General features: G+C 43.4%; 1 protein-coding gene across 1 annotated transcript in view; it reads right to left on the bottom strand.

Annotated features, from left to right (window-relative positions):
• The window catches only part of TTC33 (tetratricopeptide repeat domain 33), a 371,207-nt gene that overhangs the window by 81,933 nt on the left and 274,191 nt on the right, over positions 1-15,083 (bottom strand). Inside the window, exon 4 of the mRNA XM_089687818.1 lies at positions 10,633-10,764. Within this exon, the coding sequence (XP_089543944.1) occupies positions 10,633-10,764 (132 nt within the window). The remainder of the gene's footprint in view (positions 1-10,632; positions 10,765-15,083) is intronic.

Here is a 15,083-nt window from a genome sequence, read left to right as displayed (position 1 = left end):
CACTGCCTGATGTAAACCATGCCTCGCAGAAAAGAGCTCTCAGAAGACCTACAATCAAGAATTGTTGACTTGCATGAAGCTGGAAAGGGTTACAAAAGTATCTCCAAAAGCCTTGATGTTCATGTGCCACGGTAAGACAGACTGTCTACAAATGGAGAAAGTTTAGCACTGTTGCTACTCTCCCTAGGCGTGGTCGTTCTGTAAAAATGACTGCAAGAGCACAGCGCAGAATGCTGCATGAGGTAAAGAAGAATCCCAGAGTGTCAGCTAAAGACCTACAGAAATCTCTGGCACATGCTAACATTTTTGTTGACACATCTACAATAAGGAAAACATTAAACAAGAATGGAGTACATGGGAGGACACCACGGAGGAAGCCATTGCTGTCCAAAAAGAATATTGCAGCACGTTTGAAGTTTGCAAAAGAGCACCTGGATGTTCCACAGCACTACTGGCAAAATATACTGTGGACAGATGAAACCAAGATTGAGTTGTTTGGGAAGAATACACAACACTATGTGTGGAGAAAAAAAGGCACAGCACACCAACATCAAAACCTCATCCCCACTGTAAAACATGGTGGAGGGAGCATCATGGTTTGGGGCTGCTTTGCTGCCTCAGGGCCTGGACGGATTGTTGTCATTGATGGGAAAATGAATTCCAGAGTTTATCAAGACATTTTGCAGGAAAACGTACAACCATCTGTCCGCCAACTGAAGCTCCGCAGAGGATGGGTGATGCAACAGGACAATGACCCAAAGCATACAAGTAATTCAACAAAACAATGGCTGCAACAGCACAGAACACGCCTTCTGGAGTGGCCCAGTCAGAGTCCTGACCTCAACCCGATTGAAATGCTGTGGCATGACCTTAAGAGAGCGATTCACACCAGACATCCCAAGAATATTGCTACACTGAAACAGTTTTGTGTAGAGGAGTGGTCCAAAATTACTCCAGATCGTTGTGCAGGTCTGATCTGCAACTACAGGAAACGTTTGGTTAAGGTTATTGCTGCCAAAGGAGGGTCAACCAGTTATTAAGTCCAAAGGTTCACATACTTTTTCCTCCCTGCACTGTGAATGTTTACATGTTATGTGCAATTAAACCATGGCAACATCTAATGTTTGTGTAGTGTTATGTTCAGCAGACTGTGTTCTTCTATTGTTGTGACTTAGATGACGTTCAGAGCACATTTTATGCTCAATTCATACAAACCTCCACGTAATCCCAAGGGGTTCACATAATTTTTCTTGCAACTGTATATAAAAATAAATTATACCTACAAACAGAAAATGTTGTACAGCTTTTATACATAAAATCTACTTTGCTGTAGTGTACTGGAAGCCATTTACAACGTTCAACTTAGTAATTTCTCCTCTCTCAGACTCTACATCCATCCGCTATGGCAGTGTGTGTCCTAGCTGACGTGTTTCAAGGGGCATGCCCTCTTCCACAGAGATATCCCAACAGCACATCACCACAGCGACTGTGGGGTGATTTGCTAAAGGGAAATAAACAGTTTATTTTGCAAAGGAATCTTCCTCAGAGCTTAGTGAATATGGTGCAAATTCACTTTGCACAGAATATTCTATCATGTGCAAGAAAAATTTAAAAAACAGCCCTAATGCTGATATCCACCCAGCTGCCTAACTGCCAGCTGGCTCTGCCTTTCAGCACACCACTGAGAGTCGGAGCCGGCTGTGCCCGCCTCATCATCTTGCAGTTTCTGTATAGCAAAACTAAATCTCCTTTCACATGAGTCAGACCCTGACTAGATCAGCAGGCTATCTGACCACTGATCCCCTGCTGATAAGAGCAGAGCAGGCAGATGACAGGTCTGTGTCCACTTGGACACAGACAGAGCTCCGCTCCATGGGCGGCCAGGTGCATCCGACTGCCCTCTGGTCTGATCCGCCTAGACAGAAGGGGCAGATTCTCTTCCATTTTTTTTTCTTTTTAAGTGGACAGGACCCAATTTGAAGTATGGGTGAGTAAAAGGACAAAAGTCGGTTTACACCCGCCAGTCCATAGGGTTGAATAGAGGGTCCAACCAGGTCCACCTGAAAAACTGACAGGTGGACTTGATCGGACCCTTTGTGTGAAAGGGGCCTACAACTGAAGGAGGGAAAAGAATCACAAGGAGCCAATCAGGTGTGCTGCAGTGCAAGGAGCATGCTGATTGGAAAGGAGATCAGAATGAAAAGGAGATCATCTCATCATTTTGCTGCTTCTACTTTCACTGGCTAGTCACTAGGTGGGTGTGGGGAGGAGAACTGTGTTTCTGAAATGTAGCAGAGAAAAATCAGATCTCCTTCCCCACTAGACAGACCTGTGCTATGTGGCAAAGCTGTATAAATCTCAAGATGGACAATAAGACAGTAAGCCTATGTGTTGGGGGGCAATCAGTCAAAAAAGTAGGATCCGGGGGGGGGGCACCCGTGAGCAGCGTCCAAGATGGCCACTCAGTAGGCACACTCTTTGCCCACTGAGCACATCGGCTGATTAGTCGGCTCTCAGGGGGGTCAGCCAGCTGCCCACTAACTTCCCCCCCCCCCCAGATTGCTGCCTCCCCGACTGCCCTGGCTGCTCCTCCAACGCTTGACAGACTGCACCAAAATTTGTGGCCTACCCGCCGGAGGCCGCATCTGAATCCCCGGCCTCAATTTCGGGCCCGCTGTCGGTGTGTGCACCAGATCACACCGCTGAGATGGGCACTGAGCCAAAGACACCCTTGCAACCCCCTGCACCGGCCCTGAGGGATGCTGAGCTCCTGGATCACTTCAAGTCGATGCTGCAGATGGAATTGTCTTCCACTACTTCCAAGCTGGCAGAACATTTGTTGTTTCCTTGGCCCCTGGGGGCGTATGTTTTTGATGTATTCATTTGCAGCCATGTGTTCAGTGGTAGAGCCACCCCCAACTGGTATTCTTTGAGTGTAGGATGCATTTCACCATAGGTGTGATATGGCTATGCCATTGTAATACTCTCTGCGTTTCCTTTCTCCTTTTTTTCTTGTCTTCTTGTATTTTCTGGTTTTTCTGTTCTTGTTTTCTGCAGGGTTTTGGGACACCATGTCCTTGGGAGTGGACATTGTTGGCCGACTTTTGCCTTTTTCTGCTGAGCGGATTACGCCGATCCCGCCATGGCTTCACCCCCTTTGAAAGTATATTCACAAATTATCCAAGGCTTTAATTCACCTCAGAAGTGGTTTAAAGTTTTTCATCACCTCAAATTGCAACAAATTGATGTTATATACTTGCAGGAAACCAGGTTTGCCCAGTCCTCCGCCCCATGGTATCTCTCATTGTCCCACTTTTTACATGGCCTTGGCTCCTGAGAAACGACGGGGTGTTCTGATAGCCTTCAATCGATATATCCCTTTTACCTGTGCTCGGAATATAGCGGACCCCATGGGCAGGTACTTGCTCCTGCAGGGCACCCCCTGAGATCAGGAGGTCATTTTGTTTCTTATGCTCCCAATCACTTTCAGCCCAAATTCTTCTCATATCTTTGTACCATCATTTCCCGACACTCCAAGGGGCTTGAATTCCACTCTAGATAGGAGCTATGCTGTGGGGAAGGCCTCTTTGCACGACTTAGTGCAGGAAGAATGCATGCACTCTCTCCTGCAGTCTACGGGCTGGCAGACGTTTGGAGGGAACTTCACCCAACTGTGCATGACTTCATGTTCTACTCGAATCCTCATAATAGTTTCTGCAGAATGGAGCGCGTATTTATGCATGTCCAACAGCTTCCTTTAGTGAGGCAGATATCTATCCCTTCCTCACCCTGATCAGGCCACGATCCCCTGGTTCTACTTCTTGCACTTTCGGGGTTGACACGGCGCCCTAACAAGTCTTTATTGACCACCCAGGCCACTTGGCAGCAAATTTAATCTTCCATACAAAACGTACTTTACAGAGAAATCAGGATCCGTTTCTTCGTCAGTGCCCCTGTGGGAGGCGCATAAAGCTACGGTGCGGGGTCTCATTATACAGTTGGCTGCGGCTCGGAAATGGGAGTGTCGTCTTTTGGACCTTCACTCTCAGCTAGCCTCTGCGTTAGCTCTTTGGAAGTAGCACCCGTCCACGGCCCATAAACAAATGCTGGACGCCCTGGTGGCAGAATTGGACTTACTTGCCTCTTCAGAGGTTGAACGGGCCCTGTGTTGGACCAAACATAAATTTTTTATACCTTTGCTAATAAACCGGGTCCGATGCTGGCTAGGAAACTCAATTCTGTGGGGAAACCCCATAAACCGGTCCGGTTGTGGTTCCCTGCAGGGGGCTGCACCTCCAATCCCGAGCGGGTCGTTTTGTGGACTTTCTTTCACACTTATACGCCAAATCAGATCCCTTTCCTGTAGCTCAGGCCAAAGCATTCTTTGAAGATCTACAACTCCCTATATTGTCCAAAGCGGCGCGGATGGCCCTCAATGCAAGTGTAACTGTATCAGAAGTACTTCAAGCTTTCAAATCTTTACGGTCCACCGTGGCACCGGGTCCTAACAGCTTTTCAGGTCTCTATTACAAGAAATTTGCAACCCTGTTGGCGCCCTTTTTCGCTGGTTATTTTAATGAATTGCAACAAGATTTTCTGTCCTCTCCAGATGCACTTAGAGCTCATATCTCAATGATTCCAAAGACAACGAAAGATGTACAGGAACCGCAAGCCTTTCGGACCATTTCTCTTTTTAATGAGAATCTGAAGATATTGGCCAAGATTCTCCATCTTTGAATCAATAAATAGTGGCAGAGTCTAGTCCACAGAGACCAAGTAGGTTTCGTCCCTTATACACCTTCTGCAAAATTCCGGGATTTTGACTGTCTTTAAATATATACAAAGCTTTCAATTCCCTCTCCTGGGAATATCTGCAGTTTGTGCTGTCCCGTTGGGGCTTTGGGGATTCTATCTTTTCTTGGATCCAGGCCTTGTATTCTTCCCCCTCGGCTTCGGTTAAGTATGCAGGGTATTTTTCAGATCTCTTTCCCATTTGACAGGGATGCCCGTCGTCTTCGTCACTCTTTGTCCTGGCTCTTGAGCCACTGGCTTTGGCGCTCCGGGCTGATTGTAATATATCGGGTGTCCCTTACGCGGAACTTGAATTTAAGTTGAATCTTTTTGCAGACGGTGCCCTCTTGACTCTCACTAATCCATTGACGACGCTCCCAAACTTACAACAGGTTGTTGCATGTTTTTCATTGATTTTGGGTCTCTGTATTAATTTGGATAAGACCGTTGCTCTAAATATTACTTTGGCCTTGGATTTGGTTTCGCGCCTGCAATCCCACTTCCCTTACAAATGGGCTTTCTCTTCACTGGAATACTTGGGCATTCGCCTGACCCCCACCTATGGCTCCTTGTTTGCTGCAAGTTATTATCCATTGCTTTGCTCTGTGTCCTCCCTTATGCAGTCTTGGAAATTCTCGCACCGGTCCTGGATAGGATGGGGTTAATTCAGTGAAATTGACTATCGACCTAAATTGTTGTATTTTTTTTTCACACCCTCCCAGTGCGGGTCCCCCCTCATTCTCTCCAGTTGATTCAGGCGAGGATTATGTGATTTATCTGGGCTGACAGATGCTCCACAGTCTCCAGAAACACGCTTTTTGCCCATAGACTGCAGAGAGGTCTTGGGGTACCTAATGGAGCTAAGTTTTAAAAGATTGCCCCCCTCTCTATGTTTCACACTTCCTCTGATGTTCCACTCTGGATCCTTTTGGAACTACCTAACTGTGCCCCCATTGCAACATCGACGCTTTTATGGCTCCCCCCTGCCCAACGCCTGAGGACATTGAGTCCCATTCTGCTCCATGCCCTAAGAGTGTGGGATTTGGTAAGCTATTCTAGTGGCTTGATGTTGCCCCTTCTACCCTTGCTCCTCATTGTCAATAATCCTCTTTTTCTGGATTTGGATCAGCCAGGGGCGTTCTCTTGGTGGGTGGCCAATGGTTTTTCACAGGTGCGACACTTTTTGACCTCTAGATCCATCCCCACCTGGAACTCTCTTTGGGAATCACGGGATGTCCCTCAGGCAGAATTTGTCCGTTACCTTCAAATCCGGCACTGGTTGACCTCACTGCGTGGCACTTCCACCTTTCCATATCAGAAATTTGCCTATGAACAGCTTTTCCAACAGTGTCCGGACGCCCTGGGTCTTGTTTCCCTACTTTATGCATCCTTGAATAGGCGCTCAATGCGTACTTCTCTATTATATGTTGCCCAGTGGGAGCGTGATTTGGGGGCGATCATGGATCTGGAGGACTGGAATAAGGCCAGGTCGTTTATAGATAAATGTTCATTTAATACAGCCACGCTGGAGGTGGCATACAAAGTACTGTTTTGTTGGTATTGGGTCCCGGCTCGTATAGCCCAGGCAAACCCTGCCAATAGTGATCGCTGCTTTCAGGGTTGTGGCCATCGTGAAGATGTGTTGCATATATAGTGGTTATGCCACAGACTGGTTCCTTTTTGGTCTTGTGTATTTGACCTTCTTTATACCTTGTTCCATCTCTTCATACGCCGGGAGGCTCGGTATGCTTTGCTTCACTGTCCCATGCCGGGCCTGTTGGCTCATCAGCAGAAGTTGGCTTCCTATTTGCTTTTGTCGGCCACTAGAACAATTGCTCAGGCCTGGAAAGGCCCGTCTGTCCCTCTTCAGGGGGTGTGGGACAGTATGACCACTCTGATGCTCAATGAACAGATGTTGAGTATCCGTAATGACTCCCAACGAACATTTTTGAAAACATGGGAGCCGTGGTTGACATATACTTTTCACCCCCCGGCTAGTCTGGGTTTATGATGCTGTACGTTATTGGCATTTCTGGATCCCTGCTTCTGGTCTTTTCTTTTTCCTTCTTTCCTCTTTTTTATTTCCTGTTTGATCCTGTGAGGCGGCAGATACTTGGCTTTGGCTGCAATTTTTGTTGGTGTTATATCACTGTTTTTGTATTTTATATGCCATTTATAGCCCCTATATGAGTGCCCCTTTCGCATTGCTGGTGTTACAGCACTATTCTCTTTATTTTTTATGTGCCCCTGTGTGGGCATGTCTTTTGCTCTTGTCCTTCTTTGTTATATTGTTTAAAAAGTTAATAAAAACCATTGAAATACAAAAAGTAGGATCCAGGGAAGGCAACAAATCTTGAGCAACAATAAAACTTTTCAAGGATGCTGGATATATGCAGTGAGCAGTGCTATTCTTGTAGAGTGGTGCTTGGCTTGGGGAGCAGAGACAAGCTCTAGTGTTAGACCTACGCTTAAAGTGGAGTTCCACCCAAAAGGGGAAGTTCCTCTTTAATGCTTTGTCCCCCACTCCCCATTAAGGATTGACACCTTTGGGGAGCGGGTACCCGAATGTGACAGGTACCCTCTCCCACTTCCGCTGCGATCGCCTAGGCGATTGAAAATGGACGTTGTCTTTCCTTCTCGTAGTCTTTTGGGACACGTGACAGGTCTCAGAAGACTATGGGGCCATTCACAAAGCGCAGCACTTCTCATGCTTGCGCAGTGGGCACCCCGCTATGGAGCCGCAAGCTGTCACAGCCGGGTGCCCACAATAAAGATGCCGGCACCAGGGAGAAAAGACGGCCGGTGAAACCAGAGGTGTTGAGGACACCGCTGGACCGAGGGACAGGTAAGTGACTGTATTTTAGAAGTGAGCAGCTACAGTTTTTGTAGCTGCTGCCTTTTTTATATTTTTGTTTCAGCTGGAACTCTGCTTTAAGTGGTGTGTGGTGTGAAAATAGCTTGGGCTTGGGAAGGCATTACGTGTTACACTTCAAATTTGCTGTAATAGTAACATAAAGTATACCCAGAACCAACAGAATAAAACAATACGTTTCCATTTAAATGCTTGAAATTGACGTTCAAATAGCATTTTATAGTAAAGTCATTCTCTGAATAATCACTAAAGATGCTAAGGTCGTGAAGAGAATTACAGCCGCAGGTGAAAATTGTGGTGCAATATCTGACACTCGAAAAGCGTCTTTCTGCAATAAATATACATTAAGTTCTAGTACAAAAGGCTGTGAAGTTACAAACTGTTCTGTATGTCATTAAAACAAAGTAAACACAATCATATTTCCTTTATAGCTGCATTCAATAATAAAACATTTATTTTCTATTTATGGCAGCTATAAACTGTTCTACATTTCTAATAAATGAGAACATTACTATTAATGGTAATGTGTATAATCCTGCATCCCTCCTATTTTATTTCACTCTAATGCAGTCATGATCTCCATTACTAGGTAAAGCTTTAACACTAAATTAAGCTCATTTTATTGATCTGTGGTTGGCTGATACACTCTCCTAATACATCTGTTATAATGTAATCTCTCAGCCAACAAAAACTAACATACAACATTAGTTTCATTACAAGCCATTATCGCTTTTTAGCCGTTAGTAAAAATTGTTATCAGAAGCACTGCAACAATACTAACAAGGGTGTACTGTATATGTCAATGCTTTCTTCAGTCCTGAGTACAATTTGTGTTGGCTTCCATTTTCTGAAAGATGAATGAATGAGGTCTGTTCAGCTACTCTGGGACCCATCAGATTCCAACCCCTAGACTCTCAATATACCCATACCTCCTACCTTTCTGAGATGAGAGAGGGACAACTTTAAGCACAAAGTATGTAGGCAACCAAGACATGCCCCAGTTAAATGGCCCAAGAACAACATGGCAAAATTATTTGATTAAACCCACAAGAGCTTTTTTCACCACTGCATTTCCATTATACTGTAACAATTCAACAAATGTATTTATTTAGAGGTTGGATGAAAGATTTAGTGAAGTATGAAGGGCATTCAAGTCAAACCAGGACTTTTAATTTTACAGGTACAAAAAGGGATGCTAGCGTGGCAATACTACACGCAGTAGTAAGTGGCAAGTGTGTCCTATTACTGATAGGTGGCACACATGTCACGGGCCAGTCCAGAGACCGTTAATCAAGATGGCAGACAACAGTGTAATGCGTGCATGGAACAGCGTGTGGTGATGGATTGTCTTGTGAACGAAGGTGTACAACCCGCGGATATCTACAGAACATTTCAAGCACAGTACGGTGATGAGACGCTCAGCCGCAGTAAGACATTTGAATGGTATAAACGTTTCAAAGATATATGTCCCTCAGTGACAATCTTGCCACACAGCAGTCAATCCTGTGAACATTTAGCGTGTAGAGCACCAGATCCTGGATAATTGATGCATAACTATCGTGAAATTTCACAAGAGACAAATCTTTCTGTGGGAATGGTAAACACAATCATGACAGAGTGAAGCAGGCTGCCCTAGGATGGTTTAGGTGTACTGACAAATATTTCTATGCCAAAGCTTTCCAGGCACTGGTTAAATGCTGGGATAAGTGTATACATGTAGCAGGGGAGTATGTCCTATAATGTCATAGAATGCAGTTTGCACTCATTGAAATGTGTTCTTTTATTACATAAACTCATATAACACTTTGTTGATTAAATAGTGAATCTTTTATAGGAGTCTATACATCAAACAAAAAGAGGACAATTGAAAAGGAAAGCGGGCTGGTGGGATATGGTTCCAAATGAACAATTCCAACAATTGGGAGCTATGAAAAACACATCTTCTAAAGGGTGACTACCCACCACAAAAACCATTGGACTTTCCCTGTGTCTCCCAGAATTATTTAACCATTCCATTGTGATTCTGGAACACTATTCTAATAGGCAACTAACCTGTAAGGGCTGAAATGGAGCTCTTGACACTGTCTCTGTCCAATATAACCTTCACCTGTTGCATCAACTGACACCAGTTCCTATCAGAAGTCCACATAGTATTGATTTAACATGAGTAACAGCTTAAACCCTATCACCATTGCTATTTGTATCCTGTTACAGGGACTCTCCCCTTACTTACTGTTCTAGTGAGGTACAGGGTAAAGTAAATGCACCCCACCCCCACCCAGCTATATTACTAGCCTGTTTCTGCAGGTCTTAAGGGACACACTTGTGGCTCAAGGAACAGTTCCACAGTTGGCAATGGAGAGGCGCAGACACACCCAGGAGTGTGATATTCTGAAGCTTCTAGTATTGTGTCTAAAGCCAGCCATAGATGGATCGAAACTCAGCCAGTTCAGTAGGGACCGGACGAGATTCGATCCATCTATGAGCAGGCTGGTTATACTAAAGTTGACCCATCGGTCGACTTCAGTACAACCAGCCTGTCTGATTTTTGCATGTGATTACTGCTGGCAGCCATATCAGCTAGCAGTAATCATTGTGTTTTTCCAACAGGGAAGGCTCACTGCTGGCAGAACACAATAGCTCTATGGGAGGCATTAACTGTGCTGATGTGGGAATTGAGAAATTTTCACAGGTTTCAAGAAAGAAAATTGCATCATCTATGGCTTGCTTAATTCTGCAAGAGAGTGCAGCTCAAAATCAACAGAAGCACTGATGGTAAAAACTTTAAATGTATTTGTTTTAAAGCTGTTTTGGGTTAAACTTTGTTATGAAGATAACGATGTCACTTTAAGAGAGGTTGGCTGCTCAAAAAAAGTCGATTTGTAAGTGTCCTTGTTATATTCAGTAAGAACACTTTTCTTTCCATGCTATTAACAACTTGATTTTTTTCCTTTAATCTATTTACTCACCATGGCTATTTCCCCCAGTCCCAGCTGTGCTCGGCCCAGAGTCTGCCAGGCCTCCACAAAGTGCGGGTTCCTCTTCACTGCTGTCTCAGCAGCTTGCACCGCTGGGAAGATTTCATGAAGACACAGAAGAGACTACAAGAAAAAAACATAAAACATGCTGGTGAGGCCGTGAACGCTTTAACCTCGTAGAGGAAAAGAAGCCGTTTTCATGATTTTCCAGATAAGACATACATAACGTTGTGGTTCGCCTTCTGTATGTAGATGAGTCACACACCCTATGCTGTGTTATTGAACTTCAGGGAATTGGTAGGAACATTATGTTAAATTAGTTTCTGAAAAGTCATGGGCATGCAAGTCTCCAGTTAATTATTTGTGACAAAAAACTAAATTCTTTTTGAAGTTTGTGGAGAAATGGTTAAAGGTCAGTTTTTGGTATGCCAATGTACAATTGCGGATGTTCACATAGAAAAAGGAAGTGATATGACACGTGCTCAGGATTAAGTCCTCCATACATACGCATTTACTTGTTCCTCACTCAAACTTAGACTCAGTCTTCAGTTTACTAATCTTTAATAGGTTTGTACATAGACATTGGTCAAATAACACGATAGCTTCTTACCAGAAACCATCTTGTGTTGAAACAGATGAACAGAGGGTAAGTGGGCCCTATAATTATACCTTGAAATCTAGTTAAAGTGGTTGTAAAGTCTTAGGATTGAGCTGCACTCAATAAAAAGTTTGAAGGTTTCCCACACATTTACATTTAAATATTACTTGTGAACCACTTAAGGTTAAGATAAGGAAAAGATAAGGTTCGCTTACATGAAACACATCCTCACATCATGTGTGCGTAACAAAATATTTTTTTCAATAAATGTTGCGCCTCTAATTATTATCAATTGTTACCAATATAATGATAATGCAATCAAAATATATGATTTAAAACAAAGATACGAAAAAATAAAATATAAAGGTAAATACAAAACAAAAAAAATAAAAAAATAAAAAGTCACTAATAACCTACACATTGCTTTCATTTTCTATTCTACAGGTAAAAAAGCTGTCTTAGATGTTCTTGTTTAGGTAGATCAGTCCTTATTTTGGATATGGCTGGACAGTGCCGCGGCAGGTGTAGTTTTGTCAGAGCAAAGGCAGAACTGGTGAAGGACAGTGGAGATGGTTTTAGAGATAAATAGTAAAACCTCTCATGTGTTGTAGTACTGTGTTTAAAGCAGGGACACTATTCAGAAGTTTGTATGATCCCCTGCTGGTGTGGGTTGCATCCCACAGTGTAAAAACATACTGAAATGTTAATCCCCCCATGGTTACAAATCCCCTCCATGCTCCCTGCAAGCTATACACTGCTACAGGAATTTCAGCCCCTGGTTTCTGGTCAGAGTTCCCGGGTGTACTGCTTCTGTTCTCTTTTTTCTTCAATCATGTTCTACTTCCTCCTTTTTCTCTCAACCCCCTGAACTGGGAGGCCTTTGTTACTATGCTTCTTGACCATCCTCTGCACAGGAGACCCAACTTTTACATCAAATCAAAAAGTATCTCCCAGCTTACAGTCAATGCCCAATTTACCCTTCTCCCCCACTTCCCCTTTTTTACTTATCCTGCTGCTGTTCTTGAAATGTGAATCATTACTGTAAACCCAATATGCAACTTGTCATACTCATTGTTCTTTACTTTAATCACTTGTATTTGCTCCTATGACTTACAGAAGAACTCTGGAATTCTTCCATATGTTGGTTACTTTTGTATATTTGTATGGGTTATACTATGCATCCAATAAAACTGAATATATATCAATAAAGTGAAATGTTAATCTCCTTTCACATAAAATATAAATTGGTGTGTGTATTTCTATGTCTGAGACACTGATTAGAAGCTCCTCCAGAGTAGTACACAATTTGGGTTGTATGTTCTCTATAAAGACTTGTGGTATATGTTGCTGATATACATAAACTAGTAGCATAAATTATTAAACTATTCATCCGTAACTCTCAGTCACTCATTTCTTCCCATAAAAAACTACCATCACTGGTGGTTTTACATGGCAGCTTCAGGCAGCCTTCAGTTCTTTTTAAGTATTGAGCATCTCTTCCACCCCCCAGTGAAGTATGGAAAAATAGCAGAGAGAAAGTAAATGAATGCTGGGGGCATCAAGAGAAGTTATTTCATTTATCTATAATTTAATTTTTTTTTTTTAAATCTACCTAAAAGTGTCTATTATTTAGCAAAAAACACAGTGAAAAGAAAGTCTTCTCTTGCTCTGTAGCATGGGATGTTCTGCAGTGCCAACGTCCCTTTCTGATGATGTGGATACTGCCCATTGACTGTCAGAAGATTTCATAACAGGGGTTCTCACAGGGTCAGGAAGTTTTCAAGCAGCAGCTTCATGATGCCAAGATGCAAGATGTGCCAAGAAACCAATGGGCTGAGCAATAAAGAGCAGTTTCCAATCACTGGTCTTACCTACCAGAAAAGGATCCATGGAAAGTCATGTGACAGCAGATTCAGTGTCAGGGTCCTGTCCACGGCAGAAGTTCTGGAAGATCTGGCATTTCTGCCAGTACCCTGCATGGCTGCAGAAGCATGCATCAGCCTCAGTTTGGTGCCATACAGCCTTTATAAGGAGGCTCATCGCTTCCTCAAGTTGCTGGATGATCTCTAGCTCCCCGTGCCTTGTTCCTGTTTCCTGTGATTGTGACCTGTGATTTCCTGATACCGACTCGGCTTGCTCCTGGACCTGTCTACTCTGATTTACCCCTGATCTGACCTCGGCTTGGCTTACGGATACTCGCTCTCTTGCTCCTCTGTGTATGACCTCGGCTATCCCATCTGACTACGTCTGCTCCAATTCCCACCTGGTACCTGACCTTGGCTTGAACTGACTACCCAGTAAACATCTAAATCCTGGAAGGGCTTGCATACCACATACAGGCACCTCCTGTCTGCAGACCTATCTCTGTGCATCAGCTGTGCTTCTGAGTAGACCACCAACCAGCACTCCTACAGGCGATCTGTGCAACTTTGGGCCAGACTCCTGCTGTCCCACTCTCAGTGGAGTCCGGAACTTAGCCGCAAGGGAAGCCCTCTCTCCATTGGCCTCCATCACCAGGTACCTGATATTCAGCCAAGTGTTTGTGCGTTTAAGTGTCTGTTTACATGGTAGAGGCATGGGAAACATTCTTCATTCCTGGAGAACTAAGTTACACAACACCAAAAATCTAATTCAGTCTGATTGGTGGCATCACAGACTCTGTTTATTTACAAATGAGGTGGACCTTGATTAATAATTCCTCTATTTTCACGATTGAAGTCATTTTTGTGTTTAAGATGTTTGCTAGCAACCATTGGACATCAATGTGCACTTATGTGTCCATATGGGAATAATTAGTTGTAGTATTTGCCGCCCACACAACTTCTTGACTTTCATTTTGCATGAAGTGTGAGGCATATGTCTGTCAGAAACAAGAAACATATAAACATGGTTTCTTTATGCGTTACATAAATAATTCTAGGTTTAATTGGGTATTTTCATATATCCTCTATCAAACTCAGTACATATTTTTTAGTTTATTTTTTATGAATATACATTTTTAAACTGTTATTTTATACCAGTTTTTTATTTTACTGTATAGTATTATTTAATATTATCAATCTTGACTCAAAGCATGCATGATAATTTAAGAAACATAGGAATGATCCTAAAATCACAATGAATTATTGCTGTACAATAAACAGTGACATAGAAATGACCTTCTGAACACTGAATCCGATCATTTGATCCTATTTGGGTATCTGCTGACAACTTGGATAACTCACTGGCCTAATGACCATCTCAGAAATTCTGGATGTGAGATCTACCTTTTCGAGTTCTGACTTTACAAATCCACATGACAGGCAAAAATCTAAAAGTAATAAGCAATAAAACATGAAACTGATATTAAAGGTATTTAAAAAAACAAACATTATACTTACCTACTCTGTGCAGTGGTTTTGCACACAGCAGCCCCAATCGTCCTCTTCCCAGGTCCCCCACTGGCCCTCCAGGCCCCTCCCTCATGCCAAGTGCCCCCAGAGCAAGCCTCTTACTATGGGGGCACCTAAGCAGGCCCTGCCCCCTCCTCATTGGCTGTGATTGACAGCAGTGGTAGCCAATAGATCCAGCTGCTGTCTCAGCCAATTAGGAAGGAGCATCCCAAGGAAGTCGAGGCTCTTGTACACATTGCTGGATCTCGATGGGGCTCAGGTAAGGGGGGCTGTTGCACACAGAGAGTTATTTACCTTCATGCATAGTATGCACAAAGGTAAAAAAACCTTTAGCCTTTGGAATCATTTTAAACAGAAATCCATAAGTAAGAGTGACACTTTCTTGGTTGTGGTGGGAGGCAAAAGACTACATTAAGCACTTTTCTTTTTTTTATTACCAGAATAAAAAAAGT

The sequence above is a fragment of the Staurois parvus genome, unplaced genomic scaffold, assembly GCF_062004578.1.
Source record: "Staurois parvus isolate SC_StPar_1 unplaced genomic scaffold, SC_StPar_1.0 ptg000438l, whole genome shotgun sequence".
In the NCBI taxonomy this organism is placed as follows: Eukaryota; Metazoa; Chordata; class Amphibia; order Anura; family Ranidae; genus Staurois; species Staurois parvus.
Note: the sequence above shows the minus strand (reverse complement) of the source record. Positions and strands in the feature narration are given on the sequence as shown.